Here is a 19,531-nt window from a genome sequence, read left to right on the forward strand (position 1 = left end):
AGTCTTTTATAAGTGGAAGGGGGGCGGGACAAAGGAAAGAGTGGATTACTTCATCTTTCTTTGGGGGACAGAAGGATGTTAGATGGATTACCTCATTAGTGCTCACCAGACAGTTCCACATTTACTAGTTTTAAGATTGTGTTCCTGGGATAGGTTGAAATTGCAGTTAGGTTTGGAATGAAGTCTTGGTTTGCTGTGATGTGGGGCATAGCACAAGTGATTCCCATTTTGTAACTTTTAAAACAAATAAATCACGGGGTTCTTCTATTAATCCATAAGTAAAAGGAAAAACTTTTGACTTAATATTATAAACTCAGTTTTTATGTGTTGAATTTCCTTGAGGAGCTCCCTGCCAACCCCTTAAGACCGCTTTCTATAGAAAGCCATTCCTTTGCTTAATTATCTTGTGTTCTAAGTTCCGTATCTTAATAAATGCACTGGTGGTTGGTGAGCCTGTGAGCAGTTAGAATCAAAGCCAGTTTCTTGATCATGAATTTCAACAGTTTAATGATGTAATTAAAGTAGCACATTAGTAACCTGTTTTCCTCCTGGGTAGATCCTCTGGTGTCACCCTTGTTGGAGTCCTGTCTTTCTATATCAACGTTACTGCAGTTGTTTCTTGATAGGTCTTCCTGCTGGCAAAGTTGCGGAGTCCTCCCATATAATCATATGTGATTTATTTTTACAGCACCCCCATGGTGTTATGCTGAAAATCTTATGGTGACCTCTGATGGAGTTCAGGACACACCACCCCAAAATATGGTACTTTGGCATATTGAATTTCTTAAGTTGAAGGAGTTTGAGAAAACAGAAACAGAAAGGTCACCCTGCCCACTATCCATCCCCCTTTTCCCCTGAAACAGGTTCTAGAACTCTTTATGTGAAAGATATTCTCACAAAATAGTGGGAGGAAGGCAGACATTCTTACCAGAGAATGGGAATTGGACTAAGAATAGTATGAACAAACCTTGTTAAACTACTCCTTGTCTACCTAGTCATTTCATCACTTAATACCCTAGCCCCAACCCCTTTGTCCTGTCAAGTTCTTCACAAATTTATTCTTTATCTAAAAGGTGTGAAAGTTTCCTGTTCTCACCACTACTTTTGGGCTTCATTTCCTTGTGAAGGCTCCCATGTGGGTACATGTAAAACCTTATAAAATTTGTATGTTTTTTTCCCCTGTTAATCTGTTTCTGCCAATCTAATTTTCAGATCCAGCCAGGGACTCTAAGAAACCTTTCTTTTCCCCTACACCTCTGAGGCCCTTTATGGTCTGGCCTTATTACTTCTTTGACTCCTTTCTTTCCCTCCTAGCTTCACCCTAGATGTTCTCTGCCTGGAATGCTCTTCTGGATATCCCCACAGGATGTATTTGTTCACTGTTACATTTCTGATAACCATAATTTTGGTGCTTAAAACAATGTGAATTTATTATCTGTCAATTATGAAGGTCAGAGCCCCCTTAAGTGGGTCTCACTGGGCTTTGATCAAGGTGTTGGTAGGACTTCATTCCTTTCAGAGTCTGTAGGGAAGAATCTGTTTCCTTGCTTTTTCCACTTTTTGAGGCTGCACATACTCTTTGGTTAGTGGCTATCCCCTATCTTGAAAGCCAGTTAGTTGAGTCTTTCTCATGCTGCATTACTCTAACACTGAATCTCCATCCTTCCTCCTGTATTTATAACAGCTCTTCTGCTCATGCTGGCTCTGCCCGGGTAATGTGGGATAATCTCCTCATTTTGGAGTCATTTGATTAGCAGCCTTAATTCTCTCTGCAATTTAAATCTCCCAATTCATGTGACTAGATATTCACAGATTTCAGAGGTTAGAATGTGAACATCCAGGTGAGTAATTTTACCCACCACAGTGGCTAGTTTCTGTCTCTAAACTTTGCTCAGAGTTCACCTTCTCAGGGATGCCTGTTTAATATTGGAAACTACCCCTCCCTACGTTCTCAACCCCTACTTGGCTTTACATTTTCTTTTATTACAAAGCTCATTTGTTTATAGCTGTTACACTACTTTATTATATATGTTCATTTGTGGTCTACTGCACACACCTCCTGTTGCAGATGTAGACTGCAGGATTCATCTTCATTACTGTATCTCAAGTACCTAGGACAGTCCTTAGGTCATGGGAGATGTGTATAAGTGTTTGATGAATGAGTGAATGAATGAAACAGTGTGTGAAGCTAAAGCAAACCTTTCTCACTAGAGCTTTGCTTTTCTGTTGCCCAGCACGGATGCCTGAAATGGACATAGAATTAAGGGAAGGACTTGGGACTTCTAAATTCATTAGCTTTACTTTCTAGCCTCAAAAGTTTTAATCCTGCCAGCTCTAGAACTACAAAACCTCAGAACAAGTGGCGTCAGAAAGACTCTGTAGTTTGTCTGTAGGAGCCATAAAGGGCCAAGAGACAGAAATGTTGGTGTTCACTGCCAAAGAACATTTTCTCTGTGATTTCTGCAGCTGTTTGGTATATTGTCTCTGGCAGCTCTTAGACCCTTGTTAGCCCCAAGGCCAAAAATCTGAACTTGATGAGGCTGAGAGGCTGAGGAAATCTATAGAGCCTGTGAGGCAGTTAAAATGATTATGGATGTGGGGTAGGAAATTGACAGGGATTCTAGAATTGAGGAAATCACATGAAGTTTAAAACCACAAACCTTTATTATTTTAGGAAGGGCAAAGGAAAGTGAAGAGGTTTATAAAGAAAAACTAATGGCTCATTCCTGTAGCTGACACGTCAGCCCCATGATTTTTAGTGCTTGGTTGAGTTCTTCCGTTGCTTAATTCAGTAAAGTTGAAATACATCCTGAAGATGCCATTTTAGTGGGAAAGATAAAAAATTATTATGTGGGAATGGTATCTGCTAGGTAGATGGCCCTATCAGCTGCTTACCCAGCTCTCATCGTAAGTGTAAGTTCTCATTACTCTCCTGACAATTTGTAGTGCTTTAGCTCCCTGCCTTGCATACTCCAAAGGAAAATGCTGTTGGGCCAAGGTTTCTGTCTGTATTTTGGTAGTTTCTCCTTTTAAACTTGAGAGACAAATGCCTTCTGTTCACCTTGTAACTTGGTTTTCAGAGTTCTGTGGTCAGAGGAAAAGGCTTTGCACTATCCAGATTCTACACTGGTGCTCTGCTACTTGAGGTATTGAGAGCCTGCTAGCTTGCAAGGAAGTGTCCTGACCAAAGTCACTTTATCCAAGTGTGACTTTTCAAAGTGTGAGAGAAATGCTTACTCTTGACCTTGGCCAAGATTCTTTTTAGAAATGTTGCTTTTCATATTTGCATAAACATTCTAGTCTGTATCAAATTAAAACTGTTTGAGATCTGTAACTTAGTTATGATGCATTTTTAAACACCTTTGTGTTATAAAATCTATTGTTTTTGTTCGTTATTTTTTTTCCACATCTGCCGCCTCTTCTGCCATTTTCCTCAAGTTAGACCCAGATTCCAGAGGTGACATCTCTGTAACCTTGCTGGCCAGAGGCTTGGAATGTATTTATATCATGTTTTTGTTTTGGCTTCAAGCTTTTTTATAGTTGGCAATTTTGCATAATAGACTCTTGAAATAAAAGTACACAAGTGATCACTGAAGATAGTGTCTCTTTGTTATGCCATTTAACGAGAATTTGGCTTTTAGTGGGTAAGGGTGGCTTATGGAGTGCACCAAAAATTGAAAATATGCTTTCCTAATTATCTCTGGTTTGGAACACTTGAGGTGGGATAGAAAAAAAGCTATTAAGTTGGCATGCATTTAGGGAGGTCACTGCCCTTGCATGCTTAGCTTTTTAAAACAAACTGTTTGACCTTCATTATGTTTTCAGATGCTTAGTCTACACAACCAGGTATGTACATGTGTGGTGGGTATGGTGGGAGGGCCTTCTAGGCAGATGGAATTATATGAGCAAAGCCAGAGAATGAACGTATACAGCTTCACAAGTACTGGAGCTCTGAGGGACAAGGAATGGTTCAGATTTTTAGGTGATTGAATATGAGCTGGTGAAAGAAGTTGTAGAGAGTCCCAGGTGCTTATTACTGTTCATACTTAGTAGTTTGTGCTTAATTTGATAGACAGCCGGGAGCTATTGTGGGTTTAGGAAAATCCATTAGGGAGTAGTAGTGTTAGTGTGGATTTGGATGATGAGGGACTTTGGGAAAGCTATGTAAGTGGTTCAGATGAGTCAGATGATGAAACATGAGGGCCCAGACTGGGATGGTAACCATGATGGTGGAGATGCACAGGCCTCACCAGGTGATATGCAGTGGTCTCTTGGCAGTCTGCTGTGACTCTAACCTCCAGAGGTCTGTTCCTTAAATCAGGTGAAATCTAGGACTTGGAAACCCTTTTTTCCCTTGTAGACCTGTACTTATTAATGAGAATTCGCAGAATATATTTAGTAGGATGTTTTCGATTAGCAGTCTATCTTGTTGGGTGGCTGTCTTGTAAGAGGTTGAAAATAGGAAGAAAACTGATAAACCTTAGTTTTCAGAACTCTGTATTAAAATAGGGACTTATGTTTTCTCTCATGTGACCAGAAAATTGTTGGTCCCAGATAGGAGAAATCAAGCAATAGCGTTGGTTTCCTAAAATCCATTATTGTAAGAAACTTTAGAAGTTTAAGTACACAAGGATGTCTGGGTGGCTCTGTGGTTGAGCGTCTGCCTTTGGCTCAGGGCGCGATCCCTGGGTCCTGGGATCAAGCGCAGCATCAGGCTCCCCCGGGGGAGCTTGCTTCTCCCTTTGCCTGTGTCTCTGCCTCTCTCTCTGTGTGTCTCATGAATAAATAAATAAAATCTTTAAAAAGTTTAATACAGGGCAGCTTGGGTGGCTCAGTTTTTTAGCACCGCCTTCAGTCCAGGGCCTGATCGTGGAGACCCGGGATCAAGTCCCACATTGGGCTCCTTGCGTGGAGCCTGCTTCTCCCTCTGCCTGTGTCTGCCTCTCTCTCTGTGTCTCTCATGAATAAATAAAATATTAAAAAAAAGTTTAATACACAGTGGACCATTACGTTAAAAAAAAAATCAACTTTTATGGAGTTTTGGAAGTGTGAAGACAGAGAGCCTCTTTCCCCCAATAAAATCATGATTCCACTAAACCAACACCTCATCATTATCTTTTGGAGCCCAGAGAAAGTTTAGGATATTCTAGATCTATGCCAAAGTGCCTTTCATAAATTAGTACATGGAAAAACAGTCTTAATTGGCACAATTGATGTCTAAATTAAGATGTGAACATATATTGAAACACTATTTTTTAAGCTTTAAAATGAATAGTTCTGTGTTGTTGGAATGTACACCCCCCCTCCCCCTTTCCAAAGAGTTTCAGAGCCAGTAGAATCTATAAATAGTGCAGGCCGGTTGTCTGTGGTAGATTGAGTAGAGCAGAATCGTCTGTCCTTAAGTGAAGGGGAAGTAGCTTTACATTTTTAGTAACTGAATTGTTGGCCAGCATAAAGGTAAGGGCCATGTGAGCAACTTATTTATAACTTCCCATAAAGGTATGTGTCTGCCTCAAGCAGAGAAACTGTCTGGGGTGCTTGAAATGTAAAAGTGCAGTAGAATCATTTTCCATACACAGCCTTCCTAGCTAGTTGGTGCAATAAAGTGATTGTTCACATCCCTGGGGCTTTCAGAAAGAGGGATGTCAATAGATTAGCTTATTAGCGTCGTCTCCTATGGAATAGAAGGGACCAAGGCCATTAAATGTGAATCTGTGGTTTTATGTAGTGAAAAATGTTCAGATATTAATTCCCAAAGGTATTCAGGACATACATTTAAGCTTGGTTTAACCTCTTGGGTGTGGTCCTGCCTATTCTACCCATGTGGTCTAACCATGATTAGGTTCTTGTCAAAATATTTCATGGGTATAAAAGCACTTTATCTTTTCACAGGTTTAGTTCGACTATAAGTAGGTCTTTTGTTTTTAAAGTAAACATAGAATCAGACTGAATTATAACAGTGGGAGAAGGGAAGAAGTGTAAGACATTTTCATGGCATCCTGTAAGGAGTATGTTAAACCCTTTTGGTAGATGCCAGAAAATGGAATCCATTGTTACATGTTAATTAACGTCATTGCTCACATCAAGAGTAAACCACTTATAGCCAGGTTTAAGTAAGGATGAAATTTTTATAATCATAAATACCCAAGTAAAAGATGTTTTTGGCTCTCCTTTGTCATGTATCTGTTTTTAGAGATTGAGTTTTTCTGAATATTCTGTTGGCCATTTAAAGGATCTGCCTATATGGCTAAAATGTAAACTTTGGCTTTTGTGCCAATATTGTGGCTCTGTTTAGTATTTGGGCAACTTGTAATAAGTGGTAAATGGCTCATTAACTATATTGGAGGCCTCATAGCAGCACTAATTTCAAATCGTGCTGCGTTTACAATTTACATATTAAAAAATGTTCACTTGATTTCGTTCAGGGACAAAGCTGACATCCTATATAAGCATTACTCCAAACAATCCTATTTATTGGTCCAATTATTTCAATTGAAAGATGCTGGTTTACTGCCTCTTAGTATATGTGAACAATTCTCAGTGAAACTGTTAGAGATCAGTTGGACTGTAGTGTCAGAATAACCTCACAGGGTTTCGATTCATTTTTAATTTTAAGTCCCAGGATTAAGGATCATTTATAGTATAATGTAACAGTATGGGCAAATATAGTTTCCCTTACTGCCTTTCAGATATTTTGGGGAAAGAATGCTTTTCTGCAAAGCATTCACTTATGAATTGCATGACTGCCTTTTCTCACTATAAATTTCATTCACATTTCTTTCCTTCTCCCACATCCTTAAGAGACAGGACAGCATGCAGTGGTTTGCTTCATTTTATCATTTAAAAATTTTTTTGAGATGTGGTTTAAGGTAGTTCTTCAGGATAGATGTCAAAGTAACTAGTTAATACTGTTTTAAAATCAGGCTCTTAATTAAAAATGCTTAATTTGTGCAAGAAAACTACATGTTAAAATGAATTTGGAAAGATTAGATTGGAATTGCCTCAAATTCAATTAAGCCACACTGCATGGACGTGCTGGGAATATCAATACAATCACTGTAAATTTTGTACAAACTGATTTGTTGCATTATCTTGCTCATCTAACATACGGTACTTTTTGTGTCCATATTGCAGACGGCAACTCCAAACTAACATGGCAGTCAGACTGTGTGATGTGGCTTCTCTGCTTAGAAGTGGTTCGTGGGCAGCAGAGCCTTGGACTGGGGTCTGTGGGATTTTTCTTAAATTCTGTAGGCTACTTTTTTTTTTTTTTTTTTAGCATGTTGCAGGAGTGCTGAGGCCATACCAAACACTTGAACTTTTCATTTGGCATACTGATTATTCTTACATTTAACCTATTGTGGTATGGCCATCATTAGGACTTTGAAAGCACATTGCAATTTTAACCATAGTGGTATATGTAGCATCAGAACCATGCTTTTGTATGTAACTTTTTATAATCTGAATTAGGATTTAGTGCAGACTCAAAAGAGTGACAAGCTTTTTTTTAAAAAAAAAAAAACAAAAAAGTTTTGGTATGGTCTGAATACTAAGTTACCGTAATTCTTTACATTCTGTTTACTATGTATTTTTTTGGTTACTAAATTTTGAAGTTATTTACAATTCCTGATGCTCAAAAAAAAAATTGTTGAAATTGTAAATCTGGCTGAAAATTATTTGCCCAGTAACTGTTGAAAGAGTTTGCATTCTGTGAACAGTTGTGTTGAGCCTATCAATGGAATATGCATTATTTGTAAAATATAGCACATTAGTATCATTTTATTCTGAGCAGATGGTCCTATAGCTGAGAGATGCTGTAATTTTCAGCGCACACAGCCTACTGCAGCTGTTCACTTGAATGTTGGCTTAGGAGCTTATTCTTGCCACCTGAACATGGAAATAAATGTGCAATTAAGTGAGGAGTGTTTGTTGTCCTTGCTAAATCCTGCTAATTTCAGTCAATGAACACTTTATATTTCAAATGCCATCCCAATGAGTTAAGTCCAAATCTCATACTTGGGGTTCACATAGTTTCTACACATACCCTAACTTTTGAATAGCGATTTGTTTTAATTGGCCTTGGCCACTATCCTCTTGCAACTCATTGTTTTCATAAATCCTGGGCAAAGATAATCCTGTAAGAGTTTTGCTGTGGAAAGTGACCCACAGCTAATATTCTGCAGACTGGAACAGTTACATACTTTATTAGGAAATTTGAAAACTCCTTTCTCAGTTTCAGATAAATTTGTTAATTAGAATAAAATGCATGTCTTGAATTATTTCAATTTTTTTTCCTACAGATTTCCAAAGATTTATTTTCTTTTACTCCTTTAAGTATTCCTTAAGAACACTTACACAAAAGAGGTAGCATGCAGCTTTGTGGGGAAAAAAAATACCCATTTCTTTGAAAAGGAAATGCAGTCATGGAGGGTTGTAGGTTCTTTGATATTTGATTGGTAGTCTAGATTTTGTCTATTTTTTTAAATCAAGATAATGCTGATTCTTGTCCAGTCTGACCAGTCTTAATCTGGTCAGTTGACCAGTCTCAATCTATCCTATGCTGCCTTCTTTTATAAACATCTCTTGGCAGTAGAGATTTCTTTCTGTATGCTTATCCAGTGTTGTGCCCTTTTATTTTTCATAGGCAATATGCTTTTTAAAAGACTTTTTTTCTCTTGTAGCACTCTTTCCCTCTACTTTGCTTTTTAAAAATTTTGCCTCAAATTCTTTGCCTTTTATATGTTAGAGAACTTCCCTAAAAGTAGCATTCCATCAATTCAGAATTGTCAGTTTTGAGAAGTACTTCTTTGTGGAGGTGAGAGCTGTATTGAATGAAATATGAAGCATAATTCTTTCAGTGATACTTTGATTTTTGGATTCCCCCACAATCTTGCTGTCCAAAGTAGATAGCTATTGGAAGATGATTTTAGAAAATTTGGGGCTGTGGTTTGTGACTCTTGCTCAAAGAGCATAGCATTGATTTTTAGAAAACTGGATCCAAATTTGCTTATAAGTAGATTTTTAGAGTAGCCTGAACAGTTTGAGGCCATTTTCCCCAAGTCTGCTATTTATTCTATATTTGGAGTTTATAGGTACCTTATTACTTGCATTTCAACAGGCTTATGTGCTCAAATGAGAATTCCTTGGGCTGGTCTGTTTGCAAAAGTTGAAATATTTACGTTCTGCTGAGCTGGAGAGGTTTTTGTTTTTTTCCCATTAAAGTTAGAATCAAGGCAAAATGCCATATTGAATTGTTTGGGGATTCTATTTTGATGCTGTAGACCAGGTGCCTTGTTGGTGATCTTTAGCTGCCAAGTTTGACAAGAATGGCTTGTTAGATTCTACAAGGTACACTAAGTACTCCTAGCTTCTTTTCCAAGTTATCCTACAAATCCTTTTCATTCCCTAACATTTAACATCTGATATTTTTCTTATTTCTTACCAACAGAAGAGGTATAAGATATTGTCAATCAAAAACATTTTCAATATGTAACCAAAACAGTACATGTTGACAAATTTATATTTTTTAAAGTACTCTTGCTCCTTGATTTTAAGTTAATGGATGTCTGTCAGTTTTAGAATATTGAAACTCTTAGGCTAACTGCAAATCTCTTCAGAGTTAGGAATACCATTTTTTGGTTTGTTTTTTTTGGTAGCATGTTAAGCACTTCTGTTTTGTAGTATGATTTTAGTCAGGGTTTAATTCCGTGCCCTTTGATACTAAATTTCCTCAAGTTTTTGGATATTGCAGGTGAGTAAGGGTATGTGAGTAGACCCAAAATGCGGTTCTAGAGAATGTTTAACATTTACAGTGTGCTTTTATGTGCATGTATGGAATATGTATGTGAAAATACAATTGTGAACTTAAATTGACTAGCTTAATATGTGAAGTATAAATTAGCGTAGGTGTTGCACTTTTTGTTGAAGCTTTATTGTAATTTCAGCAGAACGACTTGTATTTAGTGACAAGTATTTACATTCCTGGTAGGAATCTCTAATAATTTGTGAAATATGAATTCTGACATTTCTTATTTTCTCTGTTTTTAGCAGGTAATTGCTGCCATGGAAACACAACTGTCTAATGGGCCAACTTGCAATAACACAGCCAATGGTCCAACTACTATAAACAACAACTGCTCGTCACCAGTTGACTCTGGGAACACAGAGGACAGCAAGACCAACTTAATAGTCAACTACCTTCCTCAGAACATGACACAGGAGGAACTAAAGAGTCTTTTTGGGAGCATCGGTGAGATAGAGTCCTGTAAGCTTGTAAGAGACAAAATAACAGGTATGCAGTTTTTCATAGATTATTCACTTTTAAACTGTTTCAGTTGTGAGAAAATAGTAAGTTTACCGCTTGTAGATCATTCATTGGTACAGTTTTACACATCTAGCTACACTCTCTGTTACTAAATCAGCAGCATGAAACTTTAAGAGTTTTGTTTTCTTTTTAAAGGATAAAATATTTTTGTGGGCAGTATATATTATAACTAGACTTTTATATACCGTGTGCTGTACACTAACATCTTTCAAAAATGTTTTAGAAGTGTCTCTATGGGACAGAAAGTGTCATGTTGAACTTTAGTTTTTAGTTCCCTGAGCTTATATGATGTAGCATTTTAACAGTGAGGTAGAAGAAGAATATTCCATTTGGGAAGAGGAGGAACTCTCTTAAAATGTTTTTTCCTTTAAGTCTGTATAGTTCTGCTTATAATATGTCTGACAAAATAAATGGTAATATTCACACTGTCAATGTATAAATATTTGCACTGATATAATTTGCATGTAGCAAGATCCTCTGTTCTATTCCTTGGTAAGGAAAGGAAAAAGTGGTGTATGAGTGTTCCTTTTATCATAAAGGTAAAAATGAAAGGATAGTTAATTTGAATTTTGAATATTGGGTAGTGGAAAATATCCTTAGTATTTTGTAAGATTCGACTAAATATTTAGAATAAGCCAAAACCTGATTGAGGAACAGGTTCTTGGGATATAGGAGTTAACATTTCTTGCAGGAGTTGTTTTCAAACACTGAAAATGTAAGAAGTTAATTGTAGAAAGACAAACTTTCTCACATTAAATTTGAGTGATGGTGTATATTAAATTGCTTTATATGGCTTTATAACTCAAACTATACAAACCAAATATGTGATATGGGCAAAGAAGCCCTAATGGCAGTGAGAAGAGTTTGACCAAGAGTCTGAACTTCAGTCCTCTGACCTTGGACAAATCAACTCTTGGCTTCAGGTCTCCCTTGGTAAAATGAGGTAGAGGGCAAAGAAAGGGGTCACACTAGGTGATTTGTGAGGTTATTTTTGTTGTTGTTTTACTTTAAGATCATACCATTAGCTGTTCTTTTAACAAGACAGCAGGATTTATTGTCTCCAAGGTGAATGAGAGCTATCACCTCAGCTTGGCCTCACAATCCTATTTCTTTGAGGTACACATTGAAGCTCACAGGGAGAACATATTTAAATCAAGTAAAAACTCAGTAAAACCTGGTTGTCATCAATCTATACTGGATATTTATATTTGAACTAATTATGTTACTTAGATGTTCACCGCAGTATCATTAGGAAGAGTTGGTTGTGTCTCTATGAATAAATAAATAAAATCTTTAAAAAAAAAAAAAAGGAAGAGTTGGTTGTTTTTGTTATTGAATAGTGATAATCAAATGGAAAATATTTTTCCATTTCTTTCCCCCAAATCAGTGTCATCAGCATACATTAAATTTATAAACAGTTTTTGAACAGTTGAAAAGGTAGAGAACAAATGGCTCTTGATACATTTGTCTTGACACACTAAATTTTATTACTATCTTTTTAGGAAAACAGCTTCTTCATACACGAATTTTGCAACCTCTTTGACATGAATGTGTGATAAATGGTATAAAGGCCGTGACATCAACGATATGATTTCTGGTTTGATTATTTAGTAACTGTTCCTACCGTTTAAAAAACAAAACAAAACAAAACAAAAAAAATCCAAAATCAAAAACTTGAACTAGGTATATAAACATTGAATATTTTTGTTATGATAGTGGGAGTAGATAAAAATATGAAACAAATCTTACATCCTTTTTATTAGGCATCTTCTGCAGAAAATATTTCAGAGATTTTTTTTTTTTTTAAAGATTTACTTATTTATTCATCAGAGAGAGAGGCAGAGACACAGGCAGAGGGAGAAGCAGGCTCCATGCAGGGATCCCGACGTGGGACTCGATCCTGGGTCCCCAGGATCATGCCCTGGGCTGAAGGCGGTGCTAAACTGCTGAGCCCACTGGGCTGCCCACATTTCAGAGATTTTTATTTTTCATCTCTGATCAGTCTTGAATTATCTTATTCTTTCAAAGTCTTTTATTAGAGCTGTTTTATTGTGCAATAAATTTGAATTCTATGTCTTCCTACCTGTCTTTAGTATGACAAACCGTGGTAATTGAACCACAGTGCACGGTCATCTGAAGTACATGGTTAGATATTGGCAAAGTGCATTAACGTATGCTCTCCACTTTATCTCCCTACCAACACCCCATTGTCTTTTCAGTGAGACGGGGCCAATGAAGTTTTCCACCATGGTAAAATTTCTGTTTAAAACCTCTAGTAAGCAAGTGGAGTACCCAAGAACATCCACAGTGGCCAAGAGCATCAAAAGATGTTTTCTAAGCTTCATTCCAGGAGACAGTCTTATTTGTTCTTCAAAGTAAATGTTTCATTCACAGATAAGTTTGAGAAATGCTGCCCTTCATAGTATTGTATTCCAGAGCCAAACTGCAAATCCCTAGCATATTAGAAAACATACATTAAAATCCTGCAGTAAAGAAACCGGTTTTCCAGCCTTATTTGACCTCAGAACTCAGTTGGGGAGATATCTCCCCAATACTAGATATCCATAGAGCATATAAAAGCTTTTGCTTGAAAGCTATTGAAATCATTTAATGACTTAGTAGACACTCTGAAACTCTTCTGTAACTTGTTCTACATCAGAGTGTGAGCATGTTTCATAAGTGAACATCCATGATAACTGTATATTAAAAAGATGAGTAGGTAAGTAGGTAAATAACACAAAGGGACCTCTTCTAGTAACCCTGTTTTTGACTTCGTCCGTTGCCATCTTATTCTTAGTATGGGTTAAATGGTGTTTAGAAGGGTCTGAATCATTTAGTTTCAAAGCGTACATTTAGATTTTTAATTCTGAATTTCTTAGTAAATATTTGTATTGAACAAAAGATAGTCTAGTAAATGGTAGATTTCTAAAACTGGAATTTGAATGGCTGTACTTTGTGAAGTCGGCATATCGTCCTAAGAAGCTACTATTAATGTATTTAGAAAAACTGAAAGAGGGACGCAGGGAGCCTGCTTCTCCCTCTGCCTATGTCTGTGCCTCTCTCTCTTTGTCTCTCGTGAATGAATAAATAAAACCTAAAAAGGAAAGAAAGACTGAAAGAATTTGTGAGGATTTGGACCCTGCCCTGTGCTGTTTAGCATTAGCCAGCTCATGCAGTTTCTCAGTACACATTTTTATTTTATTTTAAAGATTTTATTTATTCATGGGGAGGGGGGGCAGAGACACAGGCAGAGAGAGAAGCAGGCCCCATGCAGGGGGCCTGATGTGGGACTCCATCCCAGGACTCCAGGACCACGCCCTGGGCCAAAGGCAGGTGCTAAACCACTGAACCACCCAGGGATCCCTTCAGTACACATTTTTAGGGTCAAGTCTGAGTTCCTTGGTCTAATTATCCAACTTACCCTACCTCCTGGGGAACTACTGGGCCAACTCTCTGTATTCTGATTTTGTAGGAGGTGAGCATTAACTGTCTGGGTTATAAGAAAACAATGAGATCGGTCTTTGGGAAGAATATTTAAATCACTCTTTTCTCATTTTTCTTAAATCTTTCTTTGTTTAAATAATGCTGAATTAGGAAACTGTGTCTCAGGTTAAAAAAAATCGAGTTAGGAAAGTATGTGCCTCTTTCCTAAGTTCTAAAAGAGAGTATATAATTTTTAGATTGTGTTGTTGGCAAATTAATGTCGCCATTTTGATAGAATGAGCTTTAGAGAAATACATTAAGACACCTCTTTAGTGGTAAATATAGTAATCTTCTCTTTAGCCTAAATTCTATTTATTATGTTGTTTTTCAGGCCTTTGTTTTGGGCTCGTGCCCAGCTTTAGGCTTCATCCTGTTTCCTGTCTATAGACATTCATCATGAGAAGCTACTGCTACTTGTACAGTTTAGCTGATGTCAGTCCATCTCTTTGAGTTTATGCACTTCAGAGTCCTTGACACCTGCTGATGCTGCATTCTAGAGGAGTGAAATAGATTTTATGATGCAAGGAATGAGTAATAGTGTGTCAGAATCAGAAGTGTCCTTGAAATGACCTTAGCCAACTCTGTATTTAACAGGTGATCTGAAGCCCAGGTTTGTTTAAATGACTGACTAGTCCAAGACCAATGGCTTTTAAGTGGTAAAGCACGGACCAGAATCCTGGTTTTCTGATTCTTTCTTGGGACATTTCCTCTTTGCCTCTTGTGAGAGGCCAGAATTCTTTAAAAAAAAAAACTAACCAAAGGAACAACTGATGAATTTGTAGTGAGACACATAACTTGAACAGATTCACCTAAGGGGCATCTTTTGGTAAGTGTGTCGTCTTCAGAAGGGGAATGAGAGGTTTTTGAGAGTCCAGGACTGAGGGAATACATAGAATGAAGGAGAACATCCATACTTCTCTACAAAGTTTGTAGTCTGTAGTTGTGAATTTTGGATATTCTAGCTCAGTGTTTCTGAAATCTGGCTGCCCATCTTCATGTGAGGGAGTTTTTAAAAATACAGTTTCTGGAGACTTTTGGGAATCTGTTGTCAGAAAGCTCCCCAGGTGATTTTGATGGGTAAGTGAACAGTTTTGGGAATCAGCCTTTTGAACTATCATCAGTAGAGTTACCTGCATTGGAATCAATTTGGGATGATGACCAGAAATGCAGCTTTCTAGGCCCTGCCCAGACCTACTGAATTACAATCTTTGAGGTAGGGCCCAGAATATTCCATTTACCTGGGAGTTATCCACTGCATTTCCTGAGAAATTTGCAAGGAGATAGAAGCAGAAATTTCCAGTTTCCCTGAACTCTGGTTGGAGGTGGGTGGGAGAGTTGTTAAAACTGCAGTTCCTGAACTATGGCAAACTGAGTTTCAGGTGTGGTCCTCTCCCCAGTGGTGGTTTCTGAGGAGTTAACTCCTGGGGTTTAGGTCTAGGGATGTGAAGTTTAAAAGTCATTAGGCCCTGTCTTGACTGAACGTCCAGCCTGTCCCTGAAAGGTTATGTGTATGCACATGTGTAGTTTTCAGAACTCCAAGATAGCTTGTTCTGTTATTGTTGTTTTTCCTTTCTTCTAATAGAAGACAGAGAGAAGCGTAGTTAGTTGAAGCCCTCTGGAATGAGTGGTGCTCCTTTTTATTTTGGTGTGATGTCTTCAATCTTATTCTAGGAATTGTTTGAGTGGGATCCTATGCTGACCATCCCCTGCCCCTGAAAGTCAGCTAATTACAATCTTTTAGACAAAAGTAATAAACAAAGACCCAAACAAATAAAAACTATAGGAGACCCAAGGAGGGATTTGGCCAGTGTCCCTTTATCTGTATGGTAAAATCTTTCTTAGTTCTTAGCTAGACTTAAGTTTTGTGTTTTTTTTTTTTTTTTTTTTTTTGCTTTTGCTTTTGCTTCCTGAGAATATTCTCTCCTCCTCTTTTTAAAAACAAGTACAGGCTTAGCTTTTCAGGATTGAAATAGTAAGATGCATTTTTATTTTTCTAATACATACCTTCAATATTAATGTTTACTGTGACGAAGTCAATTATAGCCTCAGGCTGTTTGAATGAACGTTAATTTGAAAAGGTGGGTTGTTTGTGTCTGTTGCAATCCTAAGGTCAGCTGTTCAGTGTCCATAGTATCAAAAGATGAAGAATTTTGATTCAAACAAGCAATTGAAGAGAGGCAGAGTGGGTGGGTGATTGGTGGTAGCTTAATAAACACCTCATATTGCAGGCTCTGGGTATTTAATTAGAGATTTAGCAGAAATGGGTGGTGTGTGCTCAGGCTTTCACAAAACAGGGTAGCTTGGCTCTACTAGATAAACGCTTTGGTGGTCCCTAGTGAATCAACTGTGGAATACAATACATTTGAATATGGCTATTTTCAGATTTTAGTGGCTAAATTTGTATGAGGTGAATTTTATAGAAAATGAAATTTTTTTTTTTTTGTGGTACTGAAGAAACTTAATTATGTTGTTAATTGCACCGTTGTCTTTTTTGAAAGGTCATGGCTAATCAGTCATTTAAAAAATTTGTTACCACTATAGAAGCTTTTTATAAAGTTTTGGGGAAGAAACTTAAAATTCTTTTATGTTCATTTTTCCACTCAAACCTTGAACCTAGCGTTTTATAGAACAGAATTCATTGTCAGCATTGAGTAGTTTAGATGAAGAACTTCAGGGTGATGCACTTAAAATTTGTCAAATTTAAGAAACTAAAGACAATTCTTTACCATTATCAGGGAGGAAAATCTTTTCCATAATTCTTAGTTTAATTCACAGGCCCCCCAGGGACTGAACCTAACAAAAGATAGATGATACAATGTCTCGTCAACTATATCTCAATAAAACTGGAGTGGGGGGATTAACAGAAGAGGCACAGTTTTCATTAGTATTTTATGTACACTGGGGTTCACAAAAGAGAATTGAAGTAGAAGTGGTTAGATTTGGGGGTTTATACCCTTTTACCAAAGGAAAGGGGGTTTGGGTTTTGAAGCTTTGATAGACTGTGGGAAAGTGATCAGGCATTACATGGGGGGGGGGGACTAATAGAAGGTATTGAGATATTTTAGCAAGGTTTGTACGTTTTGGTGCCAGCTCTCCATCTCGGGTGGTGGAAGTTGCTCTCCTCTTCATGGCACAGGAGCAGGGGACCTCTTCACAAGGGCAATTTGTGACTTACTTGTAGGCAGAAAAGGATAGGGAAGAGAACTCTCTGTGTCTGTTGATTCTTAATTGCCTTCAGCTCAAAATAATCTTAGGCCAAAATGGCATATTTGCGGTGGTATCTTCTTTAGGACCTCTTTATCATGAGATAAATTAATTTTCAGTTAGCAGACCTAAACAGAAAACCTTCTTCTTCTTCTTTGGATATCCTATGATAATGCAACCTGAAATGGCTAGTTGCTGGGAAGAAAATATGGCATTGTGAAGATATAGAGAAGTTTGAAACAAAACCATTGCTGATTAATTTGTCAATCATCTGGATTTTAGCTTCTCTGATTTCTTGATGTTATTTGTGTTACTTTGTTTTATTCTATTAGAAGGAAGTGAAGGAAAAGTATTGCAGCTTCCTAGTGCTGATTACACATTTTACAGTAGCTTTTTAAGAATATTTACTGGGAAAATGAGGTTGAACCTATTGTGTAAATGAGGTTTATGAGTTTTGATTCTATGCTTTGTTGACCCATATCATCACCAGGGCTTCTAGAGTGATCATGGTTGTCTTATCAATAGATTAAAAACATGCATTGAGTGCCTTTGACTTGATTCCTTTATGACTTTGGTGTAAAACACAAGCTTTGTTAATGTATTCAAATTCATAGAAAACACAAAGTTCATCTGTAAGTCCTCCCTTAAAATTTAGTGTCCGTGCTTGTGTGCTCTTTGCTATACCAGATCTTTCACACTGTTTTTTCTAGTTTTTGTTTATTTCTGCGTTAGGAGATTGGTAACATAGAGTAGAAACCACTTTCAGTTTATTATGCAGTGGCAGTCCCTGTAATGATGGAAAAATGTAGATTAGAAAGAAGATGGTGATCTAAATGGGAGAAGAATAAAGAGCAATTAAATTCTGATACAAGATTTCTTCCTTCTGTAATCCAAAGAATGTTAAAATCCTGTTTCTCTTTACCTATGAAGTTGACTCTCCCTGTCTCTTTTTTGATGTGATGGATTTTATTTCAGTCTCATCTATTATGCTACCTTAGCATCAACCTTTGTTTTTTTAACTTTTGAAATTATGAATAGAGCAAAGCATTTTGCTTTTGCACCTGTTGGAACATTTCCTGAACAGAATAGTTGATCATTGAGGCTAAAACCATGCTTCACAATTCATCAGCTTCTTCTTAGCTTGTTCTAAGTTAATTGACTTTCAGTGGAGTGCATTGCTACTACTGAATTTTGAGAGCTGTGGAAACGCTCAGAGCTTGCCTTTTCAACTAAAAAGGTCAGCTTTAAGAAATATTTCCTGGCATTTTACTTGTGTCGTTTGATTTGTGAGGCCTATGCAGTGGCTTTAGTAAGTATGTTTTACTCCTTAAAACGTGATTTTGCTTTTTAAAGTTTTACAATGTCAATATTTTGACATCCCTGAATGTCCTTTTATTGGTGATAGTATCTGTCATCAACTATATATGCTGGAGAGCTTTAAAGTTGTAAAGCAGATAGGCTCAGGTCCTGGTCCCAGGGTTCTGGGATTGAGAACTTACTGCATCAGGCTCCCATGGGAGCCTGCCTCTCCCTCTCTCTACGTTTCTGCGTCGCTCATGAATAAGTACAATCTTAAAAAAAATCTTATACATCATATTTAGCTCATTGAGGATGGATCATTCTGCATTGTTCTAAATAGGAGCAAAGAATCTTACTCTGTATGCCTCCTTCACGGGGGGGGGGCGGGGGGAAATGCAAGATAGAAATATTCAATTTAAACTGTATCCATAGCATTCCTTTGTATCTTTCCATGTGAAATGGACTTGAATGTAGTGGTAATAGGATTTACCGACCCCTTATGTACACTAGGCTTGTTATTTGCTTAGCTTGGGATCAAGTTCTCAGGATTAACATTGAAACAAAATGCCTGCTACCTGCTACTCCCCAGCTAGGGAGGAGGCCTAAGGAGGCTATTTTAGAGGTTTTAGCCTAGAAAGAATGTGTTACACTTGGGTTCATATCTCAGTGTAGCCACTTACTTGTAATGTAGCCTTATATGAGCTATTTGACTCCAAAGTTGAGTCTCTTTTATAAAGTGGGTAGCACACAGGGTGCCTGGGTGGCTCAGTGGTTGAGCATCTGCCTTTGGCTCAGGTCTTGATCCCGGGGTCCTGGGATCAAGTCCTGCATCAAGCTCCCTGTAGGAAGCCTGCTTCTCCCTCTGCCTGTGTCTGTGCCTCTCTCTCTGTCTCTTATGAATAATAATAATAATAATAATATAATTAATAATAAAGTGGGTAGCACACAGGTATCTCTCTCCTGTCTCCCTTCTTCCCAGTTAATACACACTCAGACAAATTGCAGACTTTTTTTCCTTAGGTGAACCAATTTTTGAAAAAAATCTTTAAATAGATCTGTTGCCTTAGAATTCTTACAGTTTCTCAGACATGATGTGGGAAGAACCCAAAGCTAAGGTTCTTTTTCTCCGCTTTCTAGGTGATTTGACCAAGATAATTGATTTTCTAGAGGTGGGTTGAAGTGGGAATAGGAAGTTCAAGGCAGGACTTGGGAGCCCAGAAA

At 37.5% G+C, this 19,531-nt stretch overlaps 1 protein-coding gene across 4 annotated transcripts in view; it reads left to right on the forward strand.

Annotated features, from left to right (window-relative positions):
- ELAVL2 (ELAV like RNA binding protein 2) overlaps positions 1-19,531 on the forward strand; it is a 139,218-nt gene that overhangs the window by 64,317 nt on the left and 55,370 nt on the right. For 2 of the 4 annotated variants that reach the window (XM_055302217.1, XM_055302218.1), the window contains exons 2-3: positions 7,135-7,225; positions 10,048-10,291. In XM_055302217.1, the coding sequence (XP_055158192.1) occupies positions 7,154-7,225; positions 10,048-10,291 (316 nt within the window). In that variant the 5' untranslated portion in view covers positions 7,135-7,153. The remainder of the gene's footprint in view (positions 1-7,134; positions 7,226-10,047; positions 10,292-19,531) is intronic. The other 2 variants (XM_055302220.1, XM_055302221.1) reach the window with 1 other exon arrangement.

This window comes from Nyctereutes procyonoides, unplaced genomic scaffold (genome assembly GCF_905146905.1).
Source record: "Nyctereutes procyonoides isolate TBG_1078 unplaced genomic scaffold, NYPRO_anot_genome, whole genome shotgun sequence".
NCBI lineage: Eukaryota > Metazoa > Chordata > Mammalia > Carnivora > Canidae > Nyctereutes > Nyctereutes procyonoides.